Raw genomic sequence first — 22,669 nt, forward strand, 5'->3', positions numbered from 1 at the left:
TTTTTGGTCAAGTTCAGTAGAGGTGCTCCGATTGATCGGCCACAGATTTAAATCAGCCGATTTTCGGTGATCTGCAATTTACCCGATCTGGAGAAACGGATCTTTTATACAATTTAAGACTGAATGGTACAACTTTGCATCTTTATGACAGGCCTAAACATTCTCCCCTTCTCTCTCCACACACAGGAACAGTTTTGGAAATATTCAATTTTTCCCCTTAAAAGGGGCATTCCACTCATTTTCAACATTTTACTATGTCATTAATATACCTTAGGTCTGAATTTCTTTTTCATAATTACAGTTCTAGGAAACACAGGGGGACTTTTTTATTATTTCCACACAACAGCTCTAAGGTATATTAATGACAGTCAAATGTTGAAAATGTGTGGTTTTCCCCTTTAAGCACAAGATCGGTATCGGCCGATCGTGAGAAAAAAAAGTACTATATTGTTCACCATTGTTATCGTGTGAACTCTTGTCATCCCCTTGACGTATCTCCTTATTTTAACTTTGTGGTTTTTCATAAATGAATGCCGTACTTGATCATACTACAGCGTCACACAAGTAGCAGATCCACAAGTCTGAAATCTGAGCTTGCTATTTTTTTTAATTCGAATCCTGAAAAGTAATTGTTTTGGATATGAGGTTTCCACCCGACAGACAATATATTTATTGTTAATTGTAATGTAATGCTATCATATTTTCAACGCAAATTACACAAAATACCTGTTTTGATCAAATCTGTCTCAGAAGATTGAAATCTAGTTATCAATGCAGCTTTGCTAAAGGGGGAAGCGTGTAGGACCTACAAATATGGGCTGTATCCTTTTTTTAGGTTTGCTCACTGCTGCCCTCAGGGAAAAACCTCTATTGGACCATTTATAATATGAGTCTTGATCTTTTCAACTCCAAGAACTAGGTGAACCATGCCGTGAAATGTATTTCACAGGTGCTAGGTTTGTTATACGCTACAACTCTTAAGAGTTCTCTGAACCAAACGTGTACCCTGCTCAGGAGGTGGTACTTGAGTTCTGGGAAACTACACTTTAAAATACCAGTACGACGCCTCAGGGCGAGAAGCGACCTTTCCCTAAGGCACGAGGTTGCATGCACGCATCCGCCTCGTTGACGGCTGACTGCTGGGTGAGCGCTTTGGCATGGGGGGATCAGATCAACATGAAATTAATTATGTACTGGCCATATAAGGTGCATGTCTTGAGTGTACAGGGTTTGATGAGGTCAGATCAACATATTGGAATGTCAGAACAGGTCAGCTCCCTATATGGAGATCTAAGGGTGGCAGTGGGGACATTGTCTTGAGTGCACAGGGTTTGATGAGGGCCCAGGTAGGGCCGGGCCTAAATTTCCTTGCCTGTTGAGAACTCGCCAGCTGCTGGGCGCGGCTGCAATAATAACTTTGGGGAAGGCCCGTATAGAGTTTGAATGGACAGGTATCAGTCAAAAGGGAGACATCTAAGAGGAAGGATGGAAACGCAATTACGCTTACGCTAATATGGTTAGACGTACAAGAAAACGTACTTTGGTCTCCAAAATCTATTCTGCCAGTCACATTATATATAGCTCAGAGCTGTGCTGTGGTTTGTGTCGAAGGTATTTCATAATCGTAGAAGGCAGTTGTCTCCATGCAATTGAAAACAATCCATTATTCTAGTATTGTTAAACCTTGGCAGCATCAACTTTCCCAACAAGCAACAACACTGCTCTAACGTATTTCTTTAATTTAACCAGATCCATTCCCAGCTTTACTGTAATAATGTTATGTTTTTATGAAGACATTTTTGTGAGTTGATTTATATTTTGGCACTAATACCAGTAGAGGAAAAGAGTTGGGGAATTTAATTCACACCGTGCAGTGTGCAACATGCTGGTGTGGAAGAGGGCAATAAACGTATGATGCAAACCTGCCTTTTATTTTTTATGATGTTTTAGCCCCTTAAACACAATACTTGGCCCCCTCCTTTTTTCCCTTATTTCACATCTCATCTCGAACAAGTTCACAGCACGAAATGTTTGCCTATTTGATTTGATTTATTTGGCACAATTAAAAAACAATGTTACAAAATGTTAACACAAACATGTACAATTCTTTCTTTCTTTTAATGTTTTGGATGTATTATCTCTGTTGAATCAGAAATGCCTTTGCACAATAAAATGCCACCTGACACAGATGATCCCATTTCAGAGAGCTTCTGACACCATCTAGTGGTTAAAATGTGAATGCTGAGAATGTTGCCATGCTGTTGGATTAAACACTGGCCTTTCACTGTTATATCTGGATTAACATTGGTTCTCTCAAAGTGTGTGTGTGTGTGTGTGTGTGTGTGTGTGTGTGTGTAAGCAACATTACACGAGAGGGGGTGGTTTAACGACATTAATGCACGCCTGCGTTGCTGATGTTGTATCCTGACTCACCTACCAGTGAGGAGCCCCCACCAGGAGGACATAGAGCCTTCAATTGTACTCCTCCGTCCAACACTCCTGTCCTTGCTGACAGGTGCCGCCCCCAGCCGGCAGTGACAAATTCCACTCTCCCTGCCCCCAGCTTCCCTCCCCCGAACACAGGCCAGTTGTGTTCGCATGACAGACGCCCGACAAAGCCGGATGCACTATACTGGATTTGAACGGCGGATTCGAACCGCAAAAGGAGGTGGGCAGGGGCTTTACCACTGCCCACCCAAGCGCCTATTTCTAATGACATGCCCAACATACAGTAACATGCAGGGTAGAAAGTGGATGAGACAGGGACAGAAAGGCAGGCACATGGAGACAACAAGGACAGACGAGGACAGAGGTACTTGAAGGAGTGTTACAAAACCGCCCTGACAGTTTGAGTTGCCAAATGATCCCGGAGGAGACAGAAGTAGCTGAGTAACACGGCTCCTTGGCACCACGCTGAACACACATGGCACCACCGCCTGTGTCAAGCATCAATCTCACTCAGGAAAGGTGCTGCACAATTTAATCAAGAGAGAAGCACGATTATCATGTCTACACGCTGAGGAGTACAGTGTGTAGACTGTACTCCTCAGTGTGACACACACACACACACACACACACACACACCCACATAACCCACCCACACACTAGCCCGTTGGAACACGTTGGGGAACACACAACACGCACACACACACACACACACACACAGCCTTCCTTGTTTCCCCAACACGTCAAACATATCACCCCGACAGGCAGCAGTACATCATTACATTTGAATCATTTTGCCGATAGAGTGACTCACAATAAACAAAGACAAATATTCACATAAATAGAGACAGGATGCAAAGAGAACAGCAAGAGACTGAAGGGTACCCGGTAAACCCCAAACGTACTGTATAGCATCTGTCTAAACGACAATCTGTACAGAATGTTGAAACAATATAGGATACGTGCAGGAAAGTGGAAACAACATTCTAAATAACAATCTGTATGCTATTGGTGAAACAATAGGATACCAGGTAAATTAACCTACAGTAGGCCTATAGCGTCTGTCTAAAACGACATGCTAACTAGCAATCTGTACCTTGAAACTATAGGATACCATGCAGGTAAAGGACGTGAGAACAGGTGACCAAGATATGTCTGCAGTGCAAAGTGGCCATATGTTGGCGAGTCACTACTAGCATCAATGGTATAATAATTGTCTTTATTGTCGGTTTGTCCCCTCAGGGATATTCATCTTCACGGTCTGTTCCAACAGAAAAACACATTCTCAGCACACAACATAACGCCAAGACAGTCCCCAGTATACACAAAAAACATCCTATCAGCGAGGCAGTTTGTTTAACGCCGCAATGGCTGAGGGGACAAAACGCACTAATAAAACCAACTTGTCCCCATTTCAAAGTTCTGCATCTTCGTCCAGATGGCATGAGTTCAAAGTGGCGATGTAAGGGATGATCATTGTGAGTGCTAAACGTGTGATGGCCTTAGGTGGCAGGAAGACGGGGTACAGAGAGAGTAAAGTGTCTGGGGGTGAAGTAGTGTTCATTTCTTTGCCGAAATAGAACTATGATGAAAAAATTATGTTCGTCGACTACCTTCTTTCAGTGACGAAAACTAAATGAAAACTAAGCTATGAGCACTAAAACTAAGACTACATACCGTATATTGACAAGTTCATCGACAAATACAAACTAGACTAAAATGTTAGAGAGGGACAAGTGGAGAAGAGATCCAGTAGAACACATTTTTAGTTAGTTTGGTTGCACTCGGGTAGCAGATCTACAAGCTCACAACATGCAACCAAGTATAAAATCAACCATTACGATGCCACAAGGCCCGCCAAAATATTTTTTGTAGATTTGGTCGACTAAAATCTTGTGATATTTACTCAACTGAAAATAGACTAAAACTAAAACATTTCAGATGACTAAAATATGACTAAAACTAAAGTAACATTTTATTCAAAAGACTGACTGAAAAAAGACTAAAACTAAATCAAAATGTGCTGTCAACATTAACGCAGCATGCCATGGAGCCAATTGGAAACTCCCCGCCTAGCATTCAGGCCTGATTGGTGCTGCTGAGTCACACCGTCCTCAGGGGAGCCGGAAGCACAGACGGGCTCCTGGCAGGCTGGAGCAGGACAGCTTCCCAAGCCAATATCAACCCCCGGGGTGTGTGCCTAAAATTGGGGCGGGAGCAGAGAGCGTTGGAGGGGCGGCCATCATTTCTTATTTGGTTAAGAACGGTCTAAACAGATCAAATGCCTGGCTACGTTATATGTCTGTCGGACTCGTACCCTCCTTTTCGTCTGAAGGAAGTAAAAACATGTCTCTCTTTCTTTGGTCCCTGGTCGTGGACGTGAGACGATCGACCTACAGACCAGACTCAAATTGGCCTCGAAAACATCCTTGAGAAGTTTCAAATGGATCACTGATCACCGTTAAATAAAGGTTAAAGAAAATAAAATCACCAGCCATCAGCTTGTAAATTAGACAGTTTAATTTGAAAAGAAAGATCGGTCAGAATGCAATGTGTAACCTGACAATATTAATGCATAACCATTTCAACAGTACAGGTTCCAAATTCCTCAATTAAAAAAAGATACCTGGAACATCATCCTAAAAAGTATTCAATTGCACCTCACAACGCTGTGTGACAGGTGTTTATAACAGCGCCATTATGTTCACTTTGCCCCAGGTGTGAAGTGTGTGTACTGTATGTGTGAGTAATATGCGTGGAGGGGCTTATCAACGTAGCCTGGCTAATAAGCCAGACGCGAATCAGCCGTTGGCAATTTAGTCTGGTTTATTAGCCAGGCTATTATCAACGTGCACGTTATGTGCACGCTATGAACGTGCATGTAACATCCTGATAGCTCTGAGGCCTATAGCTGTGCCTGCTGATACAATCTCAGGAGGATAACAATATGCAGTAGCAATTCAGAAATCTACCGTGCAGTACGTGGTAGAAAGATATTCAGTCAGAGTCCTTTTTATACCATGAAAGTGGAGCATATCACTCCAGTCCTTAAATCCTCCAATAGTTATTACACTGAAAGAGACCAGAGAAAAACATCTAGGACAAGACAAGGAAGACTAGACTAGGACCACAACAACTCAGTCAGTCACTACAGGAGGGAGTAGAGACTAAGTATAATTATTACAATTGAGAGAATTCTACGCCCACAAAGTTGTGTCCATGGAGCGCACAACTTTGTGCGACGGTTCAGGTGGCCAAGTCATAGACCGTGACGTATGCAGGCCCAGATTAACAATGGGATTTAATGGAGCTTAAGCAGGGACGTAGCTGACCATTTGGTTTCCCTACTCGTGGGATATTTGTGCTGCCCCCCTCCCAACGAGAGCGTTGTGTTTCCTCATGCAGATCGGCTACTTTCGCTGTTTGCGAGGACGCACACATGGCCACTCGTTATTACGCAGCGGAACCGCGGTGAAAATTGTTATGAGGATTGGCTTGGCACTTTTTGGCACATTTTGTTGCCCCCCTCGGCGTGTTGCCCTACACACAGTGCATATTGCGCTTATAAGTAGCAACGGCATGGAGCGCCAGGGTCCGCAGCTTGCAGGGCCTTGTGCGAGACTATTTCAAATAGCTGTTGCTTCTGTCGAAACTGTATTTATATTCACCAATTTCAATGTAAGATTATCTAACGCAACACAGGAACCCTAGCTAGTGTTTTGGTCGTCCAACAGTTTCTTAACCACTCGGTGAGAGGAGACAAAAAAATAGCAGATCCAGCGTCGGGGAGAAGCCTTATAACTCTATGGGAGCAGTGGTGATAGTGCAGGCGGTGCGCTGGACACACTCACATTAATGCACTGGGCACGCAAATGCAAAAAGTGTCGTTCTTGATTATGTTACACACACGGGAATCACATGGGGGCCTTTTGATTTGGTGTTGCGCCAGGGCACTCGGAGGGGTTGATTCGGCACTGGACGTATGGGGAGAATGCGGAAGTGCCGTTCATGCCTGTCCTTTGTGGCCGTGATACGCATAAGAGGCCTTGCTATGTTTCACCAGTTACAATTGAAACCGGCCTCCAGGCGGCCTCCAAGCTCCGACAGTCAACCCCCGCCACCCTTGGCCCTCTCCCACAATGTTTCCTGTTAATAACCTGGGTAAAATGTGCGGCATTGGGAGGTAAAGGGGAGACACTTTATTGTGAATGAACAGGATGAGGAGAGGTGTTGTTGCTGTGTAATTGTCGAGGGTAATGGCTGTGTGCGATATTGAACAGTCAAAACTAGTTGTATCAATAGAATAATTATGTCATAGGTATATGGGGGCCTCATATTTGGTCTTGAGGCAGGCGTCCTGATTCCTAAGGCCGCCCCTGGTAATACGCCACAGCCTTTACCTCTGTGGCTCACAGACTAGTGAGTGACCAATCACAGCAGGGCTTTCCAAGAACTGCAGTGATGCTCCCTCTCCCTGAACTTGTCTCTCTCTCTCCCTCTCCCCAACACGGTCAGTGGCCAAAGACATCGCTGTCTGCCTTTGTTAAAAATTTACAGTTTGTGTGTCTCACTCGGACACACGATATTCACAGAGAAATAACACAGGTGCAAGCTTCTAGTACCCAGAGCCATTGAGTATAGACAGAGTTACGCAAATGCCGTTCACTTCATGGGGCCAGTCCAAGTGGACCCAGGAGGCTTCCAAAGTGAAAAGGTGGGTCTTAAGCATGTTTTTAAAAGTCCCTATAGGGTGGGGGCAGCATTAATCCTCAGAAGGAGTTTGTTCCACAACTTTAGGGCCAACACAGCAAAGCTCAGTCACCAACTGTGCTAGATCGTAATGATCTGAAGCTGAGAGATTGGTCTATATTAGGGAGGTGCAAGACCGTTATGCTTCACTGGGAGCCAGACAAGGATCTGTGAGATGTGATGCCTGGTGCAACCTATACGTTGTTCTACCTTTGATGCTGGCGCACTGTGTCTCATCAGCTATTGCTGTATACATGCACATGCAGCAACATAACTAATTTAAAAAAAGAATGAAATCAGAATTTGAAGTGCGGCAAAGGATTTACTCTTATTGTTATAGCAAGACTACATCACCTTGAAATATTCAAGGACATGAATGAATTAACCTGACTCCGCCAGATGGGGCAGCAGAGAGTACACTGGGTTCCCTGAGGGGGAACCCAGTGTACTCTCTGCTGCCCCATCTGGCGGAGTCAGGTTATGAATGAATACCAGTAATTGTAAATTGGGTTCCCCACATAACAAGTTCAAAACAAGGGCTTGAGACAAGTTCCCCCAAACACAAGGAGGTATTTTATTACATATTATATAAACAACTTTACAATGTTTATTATATTCCAAAAGTATAAAAGTCAATTAAGGGGGAGAACAACAACATTTAGTCTTTACACAAACAAAAATGAATCATTGACAATAGATAAGATTGATTTATACCTTGGAGTGGTTGTGTTCTCTCACACCATATCCCTCTCGGTACATGACTTGGACATATACAGTGCCTCAACCTGGTTAATAAAATCCTAATTTAGTATTGTCAGGATAACAATCAAAACATCAATGAGCTGTTGTTACTCACCCAGGCATAGGAATGGAAAAACACAAAGAATGAGACCCAGTTCACAGACAGTCAACACCAAGAAACCTATGTTTGGCTTGTTTGCTAGTCTGCAGGGCCTTTATATACTCCCACTGATTGGCCAGGAAGTGACAGTGCAGCCAGCCTACGGTGGCCCATGAGGCTCAACTCTGCCTGGCTACAGAAGGTTTTCAGAAACCTTAGGTCAGGCCTAAGGCCTAAGAAGAAGGCGTTCTCAGAATCGGCCTCAGGCATCAATGGGTTAATAGGTGCCTGTCATTTTGGATCAGACGCAGACTCTTGAGAGTCCCATCAGCGAGTCCAGCATACAGTCCTTGATCTTTGCACAGGGGCGTAACTAGCGTGCCGCAGACAACGCAATTGCGTTGGGGCCCCAGAGGCATTCGGGGCCCATGTGCGCCGCCGCCCACCCATGCCGTCGGTAAAATAATGTTATAAATACATACACAGATGCAATGACAGTTGAGTTGACCAAAGTTGACCAGCCTGGCAGCGGTCACCAGCCTGCGTGGGAGCAGCCTACTGACGTCTAGTTACGCTGCTGTCTTTGCGATGGGGTGGAACAGATAGGAGCAGGACTACACCATTGATGTCACTCGTCTGTCGATTTTGAGCTCTGAATCGAAAATAACTCCCGTGTTTTTGATGTGGGCTTTGACCAAGGGGGCCTAATTTCCCATGTCACTGCATGGTGACATAGTTTTTATGCACCACATTATCTGGAACAAGCTCTCTGCTGCCCCTCTTATTTCTTTCAAAACACAACTGATCTGTTTGCCGCTGCCTTTGATTGAGATACTTTTCTTTTTTTAATAAATATACCCCAAACTAAATTACACTAGATGGATTAGTCAATTTTGTAAAAAGAATATTAAATTCAAGGTCCAGAAAGCACCTTGAATTAAGATTCTTCTGGTTCAGTGAAACTAAGGGGGCCTTTTTAGACAACAGGGTGAACAACATAACCACTATAACAGCCAAACAAAAGAAAATATGTGTTGTTGCTTGTGAGCTTGATATCAAAAAGAATATTAAAAAAAGAAAGCACCTTGAATCAAGATTCGTCTGGGTCCGCAGAGGTAATGAGGCCTCTTTCAACGACTGGGTAAACAACATTAACCACTTTAATAATCATCCATAAGACGGGGAAAACTTTGTAATTGCCCAGGTGGTAAGAGGACGAATGGATGGATTGCGAGATGTTGGAAATGAAGTCAGGAGAATGCCGTGGAGTGTAGCCACGGCAATCCAAGCAGATGCTGTCGGCACAACGCAACAAATTGGGGTTTGTCTGCATCAAACAGCTCATTGGTTTTTATTAAGCCCGCTGTGCTGCGGAGGTAAGCGGAGGGGAAATGAGACTGGGAGCCATTTAGATGGAAATGAGACGGTCAGAGACAGCCTACGGAGTCTTCAAGCGTCAGTTCAGCCTCCTCGCGGCCGTTACAGGGCCATGAGGCGTGGCAATTGATCTCCCTATAGCAGTCGAAAACACTTTGTTTGCCGAACATTGTGTGGGGAGCAAAATGTGCTCGGCAGTATGATTGTACCGCAGGGGGTAAATGCTCTCCTATTAACAGCCGGTGTAATATGTTTTCGTTTCTTTCTTCTTGATTGTCTCGGTGATATTGTAGTCTGCCTTACCTCAGGCTTTTGCATCGAGAAGTCTTCAGCGTGTTGGCATCACCCACGTCGAGGAGTCATAATAGCCTAAGTGTAATCGAGATATAATCGATCCCATAGGGCATGTAAAAGTTCAGAAATACTGAAAATAGCAGATCTACAAGCTCACGACGTGTTGCAATGCGACAAGTTGTGAGCTTGCATGGCTCCAGATTGGCATATTGACATATTGACATCCCTCAGCCATGATGTACAAGTATAGGCTACACTCCGTCCCCAATCCAAGTTATCCAACCCATTGTCTGAGAGAGTGCCTATAGAGAGTATGCGCATGCTTAAAGTGAATGGCACATCGAGTGGCAAATCGAGTGGCAAAGCAACAGGCAAAGTGAGTTTAACATTGTTTAATGTTGTTTAATGCAATCAGATATGACTTTTCTGTGTGGATGTATGGGCTGTCAAGGCCAGAAAGTAGTTTTTTGCCACTCAGTAGGCGTTCCTGCATAACTTCCTGGTTTGATGATGATGTCACGTGCATACCCTCTATTAGGCAGTGAGCAGGAGTCATCAATATGTCCGTACACGGACAAATGTGTCTGTGGCAAACATTTTCTGTCTTACACATCATAATGTTCTTATTTTGATCATAAGACCCACTTATTGAATGTCAATGTCTTCATCAGAATATGTATGACGCTTACTTACTGCGACACTATGGCAAATTAGGAGTCCTACTAGTAGGCCTACTAGTGGTTCTCAAAGTTGTATTTGCAAGGACCCCCTTAACTCTGAGATGTACAAATGGAATCGAATGGACCCGTGAGGACAAAAAACCCAAAGTGAACTGTGAAAGCAAAGCGCTGACAGCACCGCTACACCGTTACATATGGCTGCAAGCATGAATAAGAAGATGATACCGTCTGTGCTGACCGATGCGTTTCACAGCAAAAAAAAAGAAGAAAAAAAGAAGCACGACCGATGTCTTCCCACAGAAACGGAATTAATTATAAAACAATAATAATCCCGCTTACGTTGCCACGTCGGTGGGAAGACCAGCCCAAGCTGAGAGATGGCGCCATGCAGTTCCGCGTCTCTCGAAACCGCTGTTGAAATATTATTTCAGAGGCAGTGCCGTCCTTAGCACCTTGGAACACTGCGCTGCTGCTGCTGCTGCTGCTTGCTGCTGCTGCTCCAAAAGGGCTAAAGGGAGCAGGTCACAGAGGCCATGCAGTGCATTTGCTACCAATTTAGTTCCCCTGCTTGCATCTTAGATTTCGCACCCCTCTTCCTCTCCGGCGGCCCCAGAATGAGGCCCTTGCCGTAGCCAAATGACAGTGGTGGGAAAAGTACTCACATTTTGTTCAAGTACAAATACCAATACTGCAATGTAGAGAAGAGCTGCTCTGTTACAAATAAAAGTACGTAATTCAAAGTTTACTAGAGTAAATAAAGTACAAAAGTATTGGCATTAAAATGTACCAAAAGTAGAAAGTACTCATTATGTCCCATTTCACAACATTTCAAATATTTTGCAAATAGCAGGTCGACAAGATTGTACATTGTATATCATAGCTTGTAGATCTGCTATTTTTAAATGGCCAATGTGTATATAGAGCTGAAGTGGTTAATATATGTTTTGTAATAATAATCAAAATGTACAAAGTAATAGTAACTAAAGTTTTCAAATGTGTAGTGGAGTAAAAGTACAATATTTGCCTCTGAGATGTAGTGGATCCGTAAACGTGAATGTATTGAAATTTGGAAAGTAGTAGAAGTAAAAGTACCTCAAAATTGCACTTGAGTACAGTACTTGAGTTCACGTACTTGCCAAATGACCGCTAGGATAAATAGACAACAGGCTACACGACCCCAGCCAAAACGGGAGGCTGTAATAAATACCACATAGCTTTACAGGAAAGCGTGATCGACGAATTCTCCCCCAAAAACCTGCCGGGAAAGAAAACGAATGGCTGAATGGGGTGAGCTTCTGTTCATCGCTCTCTTCCTTCTTCTTCTTTTTTCTTCTTTTTTGCTCCTGGAGGCCTGTTATTATCGGCCCAAGTTCCAGGGTTCCCATATCCCCGAGCAGCGGAGCCTGTTCATACAAACCCTGAGGTTTAGTGGTTTGATTGCCCGGGCTGACTGGGTGGCTTTCACCGGGGAATTAGGGTTGGGTCGCGCTGCTGGACCACGATCAGCGACCGCTCTAATGCTAACCTGTGCTGGATATCCAGAAGAGATGAGTGCTTTCGGATGTTATCTCTGTATTTAATGTCCGTCGTCATCCGTTATCAACACCATTCCGTATTCAGTATGGACATTTCCACATACTGACGTTGTTGGTCCCATTCTCCAACTATTACTAACCGTAACGGCTAAGGGCCGATTCATACTCCTATTTTACCGCTGTTTCGGCGCTGTAGTGCCGAAATGATTTCGGCTCGTCAGAAATTTTCAGTAGCACCGAAGAGCCGACTTTAGGACGGTACCCGCCCCCCCGAACCTCAAATGACGTCACATTGTAGGCTCTACAGCGCCGAACCGCCTTTTATTCGGCTCTAAAATAGGAGTATGAATCGGCCCTAAATCTAACCCTAACAGTAACCTCAGTCGTAACCGGCCACGTAATTCCCTTAACCTCATATCAGTCTTGAACGGCCATGTTGTAAGTCAGTTTCACAACCACATTTCCTAGTCGCCTATATACTCACGGTAGGAAGTATGTGGAAATGTCCACTGCTTGCATTGAATGGTCTTGATAAGAACATACTGGTGATTATAGGTTGATAACATTCAAGGCGGGTGAAGAGATCCTGATTGGGCCTTGGTGGGGAGGTGGCGGTGCTGCTCGGGTGGTGGTGTTGGGTTCATGTGTTTGGTCCGACGGAGCATTGGTCCGAACGACAACCTACCTCAAACCCTCACCCTAACCCCAACCTCCCCCGGGGCAGCACACCTAAACCTAACCCCAACCCTCTCCCGACCCCCAGCGCACCTCGGACCAATTCTCCTTCGAACCAATGCTCCGTCGGATCATAGTATGCCTCCTGTGGTGTTAGGATTTGTTTCCTGGCTTTGGAACACAGGGTCAGTTTGTATACCCATGGCAGTGAAGGGAGTCTCCGTTCCTGTGATTCTAGCTTCCAGGGGTCATCATCAATATGTCCGTACATGGACAAAATACAAATGTGTCCGTGGCAAACACTTGGTCTTGTCCGTTTTTACACACCATTATGTTGTTATTTTGAACATAAGACCCAATTACTGAATGTCAAGTCTCCAGGTTTTCTTCAAAATATATTACGGTATGACACTTCTTTACGACACATTAGGATTCCAACTAGTACGAGTTCTCAAATGTTTGATTTGCAAGGAACCCCTTAACTCTGAGATGTACAAATGGAACCAAATAGACCCTACAGGAAATGTGGTTCCATTTGAACACTACAGACCATTTGAACACTACAGACAAGTTATGGTCATTTAGGGCTAGCTCTTTCTGGTAATACTATTGTCCAATGTCCACTCATTTTGTATGTCCGTGGCAAAAGCCAGCATGGTTGGCTTGATTTGGTTGATTTGGTTGATTTGATGAATTGAACAAGGTGGACCCTCTTGTAAACAAGTGTAATGCTAAATTGGGTCGTCCACTCACAGTTAACAGTCTTTGTATTGAGTTTGTGCTTGAAATGTACTGTAATTCTGCAAACTGTTAATAAATATTTCAATCAAAAATCAATCAATCAATCAGCCTACTTGCATCTTCAGAAGAAAAAAAGAAAAAGAAGGATAGGGGGTGAGGGGGGGCAGCAGGGAATACAGACAGGGAGGGAGAGAGAAGAAATATGCGACCGCCCTCTTCGAGTAGCAAGTAGTACAGTACATATTTAGACAGATACTTGATGCTCCCTCACAGAGTGACTTACGGTAGATATTTAGACAGTCACTTGATGCTCCCTCACATAGTGACTTACAGTAAGTGAGGCATCGAGAGTCTTGCGGCTGATGATGGACGCACATTGGCAGGAATTATCAAACCTGCATGTGAACCTATAGTTAATGGTCAGGGTCTGGTATCAATTTCAATGACAATTTAAGCATTTAGCAGCAGGCACTCTCATCCAAAGCGATTTACATGCGAGTGCAAGATCTGAATAAATGGCATGAACCCCATTGAACAAAATGACGAACGTAAACTAGAAAAATGTGTGGTTTATATATGCCAATCTTAGCCATTCAGGATGGAATATGACAAATCGGACAGATCCGTCTTGATCACATGACTATAGAGATAATGTTTACCGCCTTGCGTGATGTTTGGACAACATCGGTAGGAGTTAAAATTATATTCACACACTGTGTATGTGAAACCTTTGTGGCACAGGTTCTGCTCTGGCCTCCATGCTAGGGCACATGGTTTCACAATAGCTAATCCTATATGAAATGCCAGGATGTTTTTTAACTTTGAATGACTTTAATGCACCATCATTTACTATTTGTTACTACATTCATCCAAGCATTTGTCTGGCATTGTGTTGATGTGATGTGAGCTGTTCTCATTCCCTTTCATTCAACTCACAGCTTGTCTCCTTTCTAAACCACTTAAGCCCTGTTTTATATGTGTGATGCAAAAATAGCAAAAATAGCTGACCCAGTTGTCAGCTATCCTGACCCAGGTTTAGCAGGCAGACACGGGCATGCACGCACGCACGCACACACGTCCTCTGCACGTGTGTGTATTACAGTATATCCAGCCTCTCTGCCCGTCTCCCTGTGGTCCAGAAGATGGCAGGAGTGGCACTGCTGAGTGCTGAGCACCTCTGCTGTGGAAAAAAACCCCTGCCAACAGCCTCAGCACCAAATCCTCTCCTCTCCTCTCCTCTCCTCTCCTCTCCTCTCCTCTCCTCTCCTCTCCTCTCCTCTCCTCTCCTCTCTCCTGATCTACAAGTTCTCAACGCATCGTCAAGCAACGCGTTGAGAACTTTGTAGATCCACTATTTTCGCTATTTCAGAAATGGGGCTATACGGTATAACTTTTTGCCTGAAATGATGGGTGAATGATATGGCTAGAGCTGGTGTTTGGTATCAGTGCTGATTTCGTCGACTAAAACTAAGACGAAAAATGTTCGTCAACTACCTTTTTTCACTGGCGAAAACGAAATGGAAACAAAATTAAAACTAACCTATGATGCCTAAAACTAAGACTAAATATATTAACAATTTCGTCAACAAATAAAAACTACACTAAAATCATCCATTACGACGACACCAAGGCCCTCCAAAATACATTTTAGTCGACTAAATCAACTGTAGATTTAGTCGACTAAAATCGCATGACATTTAGTCGACTAAAACAAGACTAAACATTCCAGGTGACTAAAATGTGACTAAAACTAAATTAGGTTTCATTCCAAAGACTATGACTAAAACTAAAATAGAAATTTGCTGCCAGAAACAACACTGTTTGGTATGACGGTATATGTTTTACGCGTTCCACGTTTCAGACACATGTACCAAAGCCACGGAGGAGGACATGGTGTCATCTCACATCTGCTCCACGGGCTTTAGTGTTCTTTCCACTGCGTACATTTATTGTGGAAAGTGTGCTTTTATTCTGTGGGGGGGAGTGTAGTCCCTTTTGTCCCATTTAATGCCACCACCACAGGACACCAACACATTGCTCCAACATGATCAAAAGGTTTATTTTCTGCGCACTTACATTGTCGCCGCTGCTTTTAGGTCTTGTTCAACGTTTGTTTTTGGACAATTGCATCAGAAGTCCGAGAAAAGTATTTAGAGCTGTTTTTTTTATTTTTTTTATGTTCTTTAACCCATTGGTTCCTAACCTTTTTATACTGAAGTACCACCTCCGAAAATATTTGCCTCTCCTCCACCATAAGAACATCATGATGTTAAAATACAGGAGCGTATACCTGCCCTTTAATTGTTCCATTCCTAAGCCAATAATGCTGCTGCTCTGACAAAACTCTGTCTAATCACTAATCAGCACAACTGATGATATTTCTAATCAGGGCCGGTTCTAAGGGGGGGCAAGGGCGGGCAAAACCCACCCAAACGTGCGTCCTGCCCACCCAATCAAAGGTTATGGTGTGTGTGTGTGTGTGTGTGTGTGTGTGTATGTATATATATATATATATATATAGAGAGAGAGAGAGGCAGAGTAGTTCCGGAGCAATGGATTGTGTGGCCTTGCTCATTCCCTGATGGACTGATCGAGGGTAGCTACTGGGATGTAAATTGGGATTTGATCAACCCCGGCTGGGTCGCCTGAGTGAGGGGTATGATGTTGGTAGACCCGAAACCCCGTTGACCTCAGGATACATCACTGAGGATACGTCCCAGGTGCATCCATGCGATGAATTTTTTGTTATAGTTATTCTATTTTAAGTGACTCATAGGAATAGACTATGTGAAAACCGGGTATAGTCTGGTGACCACCGGAGAGACGGGTGACAGCCGGAATGTAGACGGCACCCCGGGAGCAGTATGGGTTAGCACCCCAGCCTGTGTCCTCCGTGAGGAGGAAGCCCAACAAACCTCGGTGAGGCCATTATAATCCACCACTCCTGAATGAAGTGCCTGGTGCTGGGAGTCTGGTGCAACGCACAGGTCCTGGGCCTGGTGAGAGCAGGAGTGGACCTGGTGAGACGTAGGAGGGGCCCTGGCACGGATGATCATCTTTTAGGGAACTGTGTTGCTGTCGGACAGATTAGCACGACGATCATCTTTTAGGGAACTGTTGCTGTCGGACAAATGAATATATACTAGCACGACGATCATCTTTTAGGGAACTGTTGCTGTCGGACAAATTAATATATAATGGCTCGGACGATCATCTTTTAGGGAACTGTGTTGCTGTCGGACAGATTAATATATACTGCATAAACAATATAAAAGCATAATTATCAAAAGGACAAAGGACACTGTACTTAAATCATCTGCAATAAAAATCATTTGACTGCTGATATTCACAGTTTGACGTAAGACAGTCAATAAAAAATAACAATTACTTGATTACAGTATTCCATAACAAGTTTGTTTTGGCCTTGCATGGTAGCATGACCTTTATGCACCTCTGAGGCACTGGACAGACTCAATCAAATCAATCAAATGTTATGGAGAATATTTATTTTTAGCCATTATAAAAAAATACCACAAAATATCAGTACCATTTATCATTTCTGATTGGGTGTGCAGCATTTTTAGAGACATTTAGAGCATCTGAGCTCTGTTTGCCATCAGTGCCGACAGGGTGCTGATGGAAATTGGGTTACTGTCGGTTAAAGAAGGAGAAGATAGATAGATAATCTGATATGATGATCGCATAGTTTTCTATGCATTTCGGGGGGTTATTACGCTATGCGGCGCGTGCAGGGATGCCCCCCATTAGGCCCATATATTCGTCCTGCCCACCCTAGTGGGCCAGGCTACAACCGGCCCTGTTTCTAATGTGATTAATCCGTTCTCAAATCTTTTTTTAACGGCTAGGTGTGCTGTCATGCTCATTTCAGCACGGCTGGAGAGCCTTTTTCAACCAATTGCTTGGTCAGAAGAACTGTAGTAATATAACTATTTCATTCCACTTTTGTCTTTTTTCTCCTTTTTTCTGCGACTCCTTACCACGACTCCTTAACACGACTCCTTACCACGACTCCTTACCACGACTCCTTAGCACCTCAAGTACCACCAGTGGTAGGCCTACAAGTATCAGTGGTTGGGAACCACTGCTTTTAACCTATATAGCTCAATGATTGATAGCACAGAATGAAAACTAATCATGGTACTTTTTAAGGGGTTAAAAGGAGACTGTAATAACAGACAGGTGCTCTGAAAATGGATGCAACGGGTATTGAATCCCCAAAATGCATCGTTCCCGACTTGCACCGCTCCCTGGCAGACCGCTGCCCGGTCTAGTTACACTGCACCCACACACAGTGCTGGCCAGTTTGTGGGTGCATTTGTGTAACTATAGTGCATGCACACTGTTCTGTTCTCAATGTGTGTGGAGGGTACACAGATAAACAGACAGCTAACAGTTTTTTACTCTCATGCCTCTGACCGTCTCTTCAAGTCAACTGTCTGTTTATCTGTGTACCCTCCACACACATTGAGAACAGAACAGTGTGCATGCACTATAGTTACACAAATGCAGAACAGAGAACAGAACACACATGCACGCGCGCACACGCACGCACATATGCATGTCGCCGCCTAGACTGTTCCCTTATCTTCAAATTAGAAGTCAAAACGAAACTTTCACATCAATTTGAAATGACCTCATGGCCTTTGTGAGTCTAAAGTCTTGTTTAGCTGATGTGTTGCTTTCATTCATTTGTTCCGGCAGCTACTGACAGACGTCGTTGTTGATCTTTCAGGAGGCACCATGAAGCTCATCATCCTAAACGACTACGACCAGGCGAGCGAGTGGGCTGCCAAGTACATTAGGAATTCCATTTTAAAGTTCAGTCCTGGGCCAGAGAGATACTTCACTTTGGGACTTCCCACTGGTAAGCAGTGTGTAGTGTAGTTGTCTAGTCTTGTGGTTATGCAGAAGACACTTGAAATGACATGGGCACCTTTTTATTTGAAGACTGGGTACTGTTTGGGGGAAAACTGCAATAGGCTACTTGGGGACATTTGGGCAGAAACTGGGAACTATACTTGTGGATATCTGGGCATGTGTTGGTGAAATTTAAATTTTTGAGGAAAAGGCCTGAACCTTTTTGAAATCTTGAAATGTGCGTTTCTCTGTTGCACAATTCTATAATTTTTTACTTTGTTATGGTGCCCAATTCACATGTATTCTTATATATAATATATATATATATATATAATGAATATGGTTAAGATTTTATTCACATAATCTCTGTAGGAAGGACTCCTATGGGCTGTTACAAGAAACTCATTGAGTATTTCCAAAACGGAAAGGTCTCTTTCCAGTATGTAAAGACCTTCAACATGGATGAGTATGTAGGTACGTATTGACTGACCACTTTTCTCGCGTAAATAAGTTTAGTTCCAAATTGGAAACATGTGATGCAGTGTGACTTTACTTTGTAATAATTTGGGTGAAATTTCAAATAGGATTTCCCAGAGATCACCCAGAAAGCTACCACTCCGTCATGTGGAGCAGCTTCTTTAAGCACGTTGACATAAAAGAAGAAAACGCCCACATTTTGGACGGCAACGCCACTGACCTCCAGGCGGAGTGTGAAGCCTTCGAGGAGAAGATAAAAGCTGCCGGAGGAATTGAGCTCTTCGTCGGAGGTGAGGAGGTCAAACGATGTGACTAGTGTCGATTTCATCGAGAATAACTATGACGAAGAATGTTCGTCGACTACCTTTTTTCACAGAGGAAAACTAAATAGAAACTCTATATGACAGGTGTCGGGCCAGATGGGCAAATCGGGTTCAACGAGCAGGGTTCCAGTCTGGTCTCCAGGACCAGGGTGAAGACGCTGGCCAATAACGCTCGCTTCTGTGATGGCAACCTCTCCATGGTGCCCACCATGGCACTGACCGTGGGCATGGGCACCATCATGGACGCTAAAGAGGTCAGGAGATTAGATTTGAACAGTGGCATGTATACAGTAACTAAGCACAGGTACTCAAGTAGGCTACAAAACTTACATGCACTCAAGTACAATTTAGAGATGTTTTTGCGAACGCAGTGAGCATTTACTATGAGACCCAGCAGATCACGTCTGTGTGTCTGTGTGTGTGTGTGTGTGTCTGTGTGTCACGCTGTAACACCACCCGCCCACCACCAGAGGGCGCAGCTGTATCACACACAAAAACACACACACACACATGCACGCACACACACACACACACACACACGCACGCACGCACGCACGCACGCACACACACACACCCACAAAAAACTTAACTTAAAAAAAAACTTAACTTAAAAAAAAACGTAACTTAAAAAAAAAACGTAAAAAGGAAAAACGCACACACACAAAAAACTTAACTTAAAAAAACTTAACTTAAAAAAAAACTTAACTTAAAAAAAAACCTAAAAAGGAAAAACGCACACACACAAAACACTTAACTTAAAAAAAAACTTAACTTAAAAAAAAACTTAACTTAAAAAAAAAACGTAAAATGGAAAAACGCACACAAAAAACTTAACTTAAAAAAAAACTTAACTTAAAAAAAAACTTAACTTAAAAAAAAACTTAACTTAAAAAAAAAACTTAAAAAGGAAAAACGCACACAAAAAACTTAACTTAAAAAAAAAATTAACTTAAAAAAAAACTTAACTTAAAATAAAACTTTAAAAAAAATAACCTAAAAAAGAAACACGCACGCACGCACACATACACACACAAAAAAAAACTTGAAAAAACATTTAATTTAAAAAAAACTTAACTTAAAAAAAACCTTAAAAAGTACGTAATTTATTCTAATTGTTGTTATTGCAATTTACGAGCTGCGTTCGCTTCCCGCGTTTGCGCGTCTTACTTGTTATAAGCAGTTAGCACTGTTGTCCCTAAGCAAGACGGTTGTGGGTTTGAACCCAACTGGGCCTGTGGCCACGTGGGCTGCTTCCCATACCAAAAGCCTTGCATGTAAGGGACATACAATACCAGTGCTCCAGGTTACAATTTCATTGGTTTTACATTTTCTTTCATTTTGACTTTTTGCTTTCGATTATAGTTTAGTTTTGAACCGTTTGTAAAGCGTGTTTGCTACTGTAGTTTAGTTTCTGTTTTGTGAAAATAATTATTTTTAGTTTTGTTTTGACTAGTTTTAGTGGGGGATATTGTCAGGGTCGAGATTAGACAAGTCATTCAGCAGCAGATATCAAAGTGTATTCATTCAACGTCATATGTAATGTGACAAAGCCTGTGTGACCTAGACTGACATGGTGACAGGGCTCAGGGCCTATGTTCAACAGCCTACTTGATTATCTCCTCAGGTCATGATCCTGATCACAGGAGCACACAAGTCCTTTGCTCTCTATAAGGCCATGGAGGAGGGTATCAATCACATGTGGACGGTGTCTGTGTTCCAGCAGCACCCGCAGGCCGTGCTGGTCTGTGACGAGGACGCCACTCTGGAGCTACGGGTCAAAACTGTCAAGTACTTTAAGGGTGAGGAGGACTGATGTCATTAAAGGGGTCATTATCGACACTAAGGGTGAGACTGGGTCATTAAGGTGGGTCATTATGTATTGCATGAGACAATGAGTTTCATCCTGGCTTTTGCCAAGGCATGCAACGCATAACTACCAGTCAAAGCAAAGACTGGCCAATCACAGCACATCCTCGGCAGACATGCTTGCAGAGATCTCTTGGGTAATGAAGTCAAAGACGTTGGCTGCCATGTTATTTGTACCCAAAGCGGCCACTGATACCCTAAAACTGAACTTTTTTTTGGTCAGGTGAAACATGACTAGTGACTAGGGGAAGGAAGAGCTCAACCCGACACAGGGCATACTACAGTGAAACAGCCGCAGCGCAGCCAATGCAAAGCCACAACAAAACACAGTCATTGAACCACGCACAGAACGTTACTAAAATAATAATATACTATATACTATATATATATGTGTTGACACACTGGTTTGTCTGATTGTCTGTTCAGGTATGATGCATCTGCACAACAAGCTGGTGGACCCACTGCCCTCTGTGTCCAAGTGAAGGACAATGACCTCCTCTTTCATCTGCCTCTTCAATTGATTCCTTAATTCATCTCCTGGTGGGAAAACCTTTGAGCCAGCTGCGTGAACAACAGACCTAATCATTACTTTAGCCTTTTTTTTTGCTTTGTACCCTTTGATATTTCCAGTTCGTATTGTCTTGCTATGTTTTCCTTCTTAAAATATATTAAATTCCACTTTTCTAAGTACTATGTGTGTTGGTTGAGTCGTCCTTTAAACAGTCACAATGTTTTCAATGTTTTTGCATGACACATGTCGTGCGGCAACGTGTAAAATAGGGATTAAGTGGTTAATCAATTTGTTGAATATTACAGGCTAAAAGAAATGTAAAAAAATTAGAATACATAAAAGAACAATCAATAGAACAATGGCCATGAACATGAAGAAGATAATGGATAGTTCATACCAAAGTGTAAAGCAGTGGTTCCCAAACTTTCAATCAAAGTAATTTAACTCTGAGAGTGTAGAAATGGAACCAAATGGACCCGTTAACGATCATTTAGCTGGGGACGCCCCTCAAGGACCCCGGACCCCACTTTGGGAACCACTGGTCTATAAAGGAGGGGGGTCAGTCACCGTCTGACCTCTGATGTGAGGTGCCCTAGAGTGCCCTCCGGTGGTGTGAAGGTGTTAATGCCACAGGCTTCGCAGTGCAGTCCCCCAAGGTGTGTTCCATTACTCTGTGGCTGGTTTAATGGGCCAAGGTGATGTGATCTCTATTATCACCACCATGGAACGGGAGGAGGGGAGGGGAGGGGGGGTGCTCCAATGCACTTCAATTTCCTGCAGCAGTGTGTGCGCGTGTGTGTGCGTGTGTGTGTGCGTGCGTGTGTGTGACGTGTGTGCGCGCACACGCGTGCGTGCGTGTGTGTGTGACATCAAACACAACTCACGTACATTTCCTCTGTTTGTCGTGCATGCATGCACGCACGCACGCACGCTCACACACACGCACACACACACACACACACACACACACACACACTGCATTGCACTGTCCTCTTCTGCTTTCATGATGAAAATGCCACCCTCAGTGTACTGCAGTTGTTGATTTTGTTGACTGAAGCTTAAACTAAATAAAAAACGAAATAAAAACTAAGCTATGATGACAAAAACTAAGCTATGACTATATATTGACAGTTTCGTCAACAAATAAAAATCAGACCAGTCTGAAGTGAGTGGTGCAACAGCGCCCCCTGTTGGTACTCTAAACATAGGGACGGACATAGGGACATAGGGACAAAACGAGACTAAAATCTTAGAGGGGACTAGTGGAGAAGAGATCC

General features: G+C 43.5%; 1 protein-coding gene across 2 annotated transcripts; it reads left to right on the forward strand.

The window, feature by feature from the left end:
- Nucleotides 1-18,098: 18,098 nt before the first annotated feature.
- Nucleotides 18,099-21,391, forward strand: LOC306926611 (glucosamine-6-phosphate deaminase 1-like; the record flags this gene model as incomplete). 2 transcript variants are annotated; one of them, XM_079505964.1, is made up of 6 exons in its annotated part: nt 18,099-18,222; nt 18,588-18,689; nt 18,800-18,982; nt 19,100-19,269; nt 20,640-20,814; nt 21,308-21,391. In XM_079505964.1, the coding sequence occupies 6 exons, from the start codon at nt 18,099-18,101 to the stop codon at nt 21,361-21,363; spliced, it is 810 nt and encodes a 269-aa protein (XP_079362090.1). In that variant the 3' UTR covers nt 21,364-21,391. The 2 variants fall into 2 exon arrangements, with proteins under 2 accessions (XP_079362090.1, XP_079362091.1); XM_079505965.1 differs by lacking the exon at nt 18,588-18,689.
- Between the last annotated feature and the right edge of the window lie 1,278 nt (nt 21,392-22,669).

This window comes from Electrona antarctica (genome assembly GCF_951216825.1).
Source record: "Electrona antarctica genome assembly, chromosome: 7".
Taxonomy (NCBI): domain Eukaryota; kingdom Metazoa; phylum Chordata; class Actinopteri; order Myctophiformes; family Myctophidae; genus Electrona; species Electrona antarctica.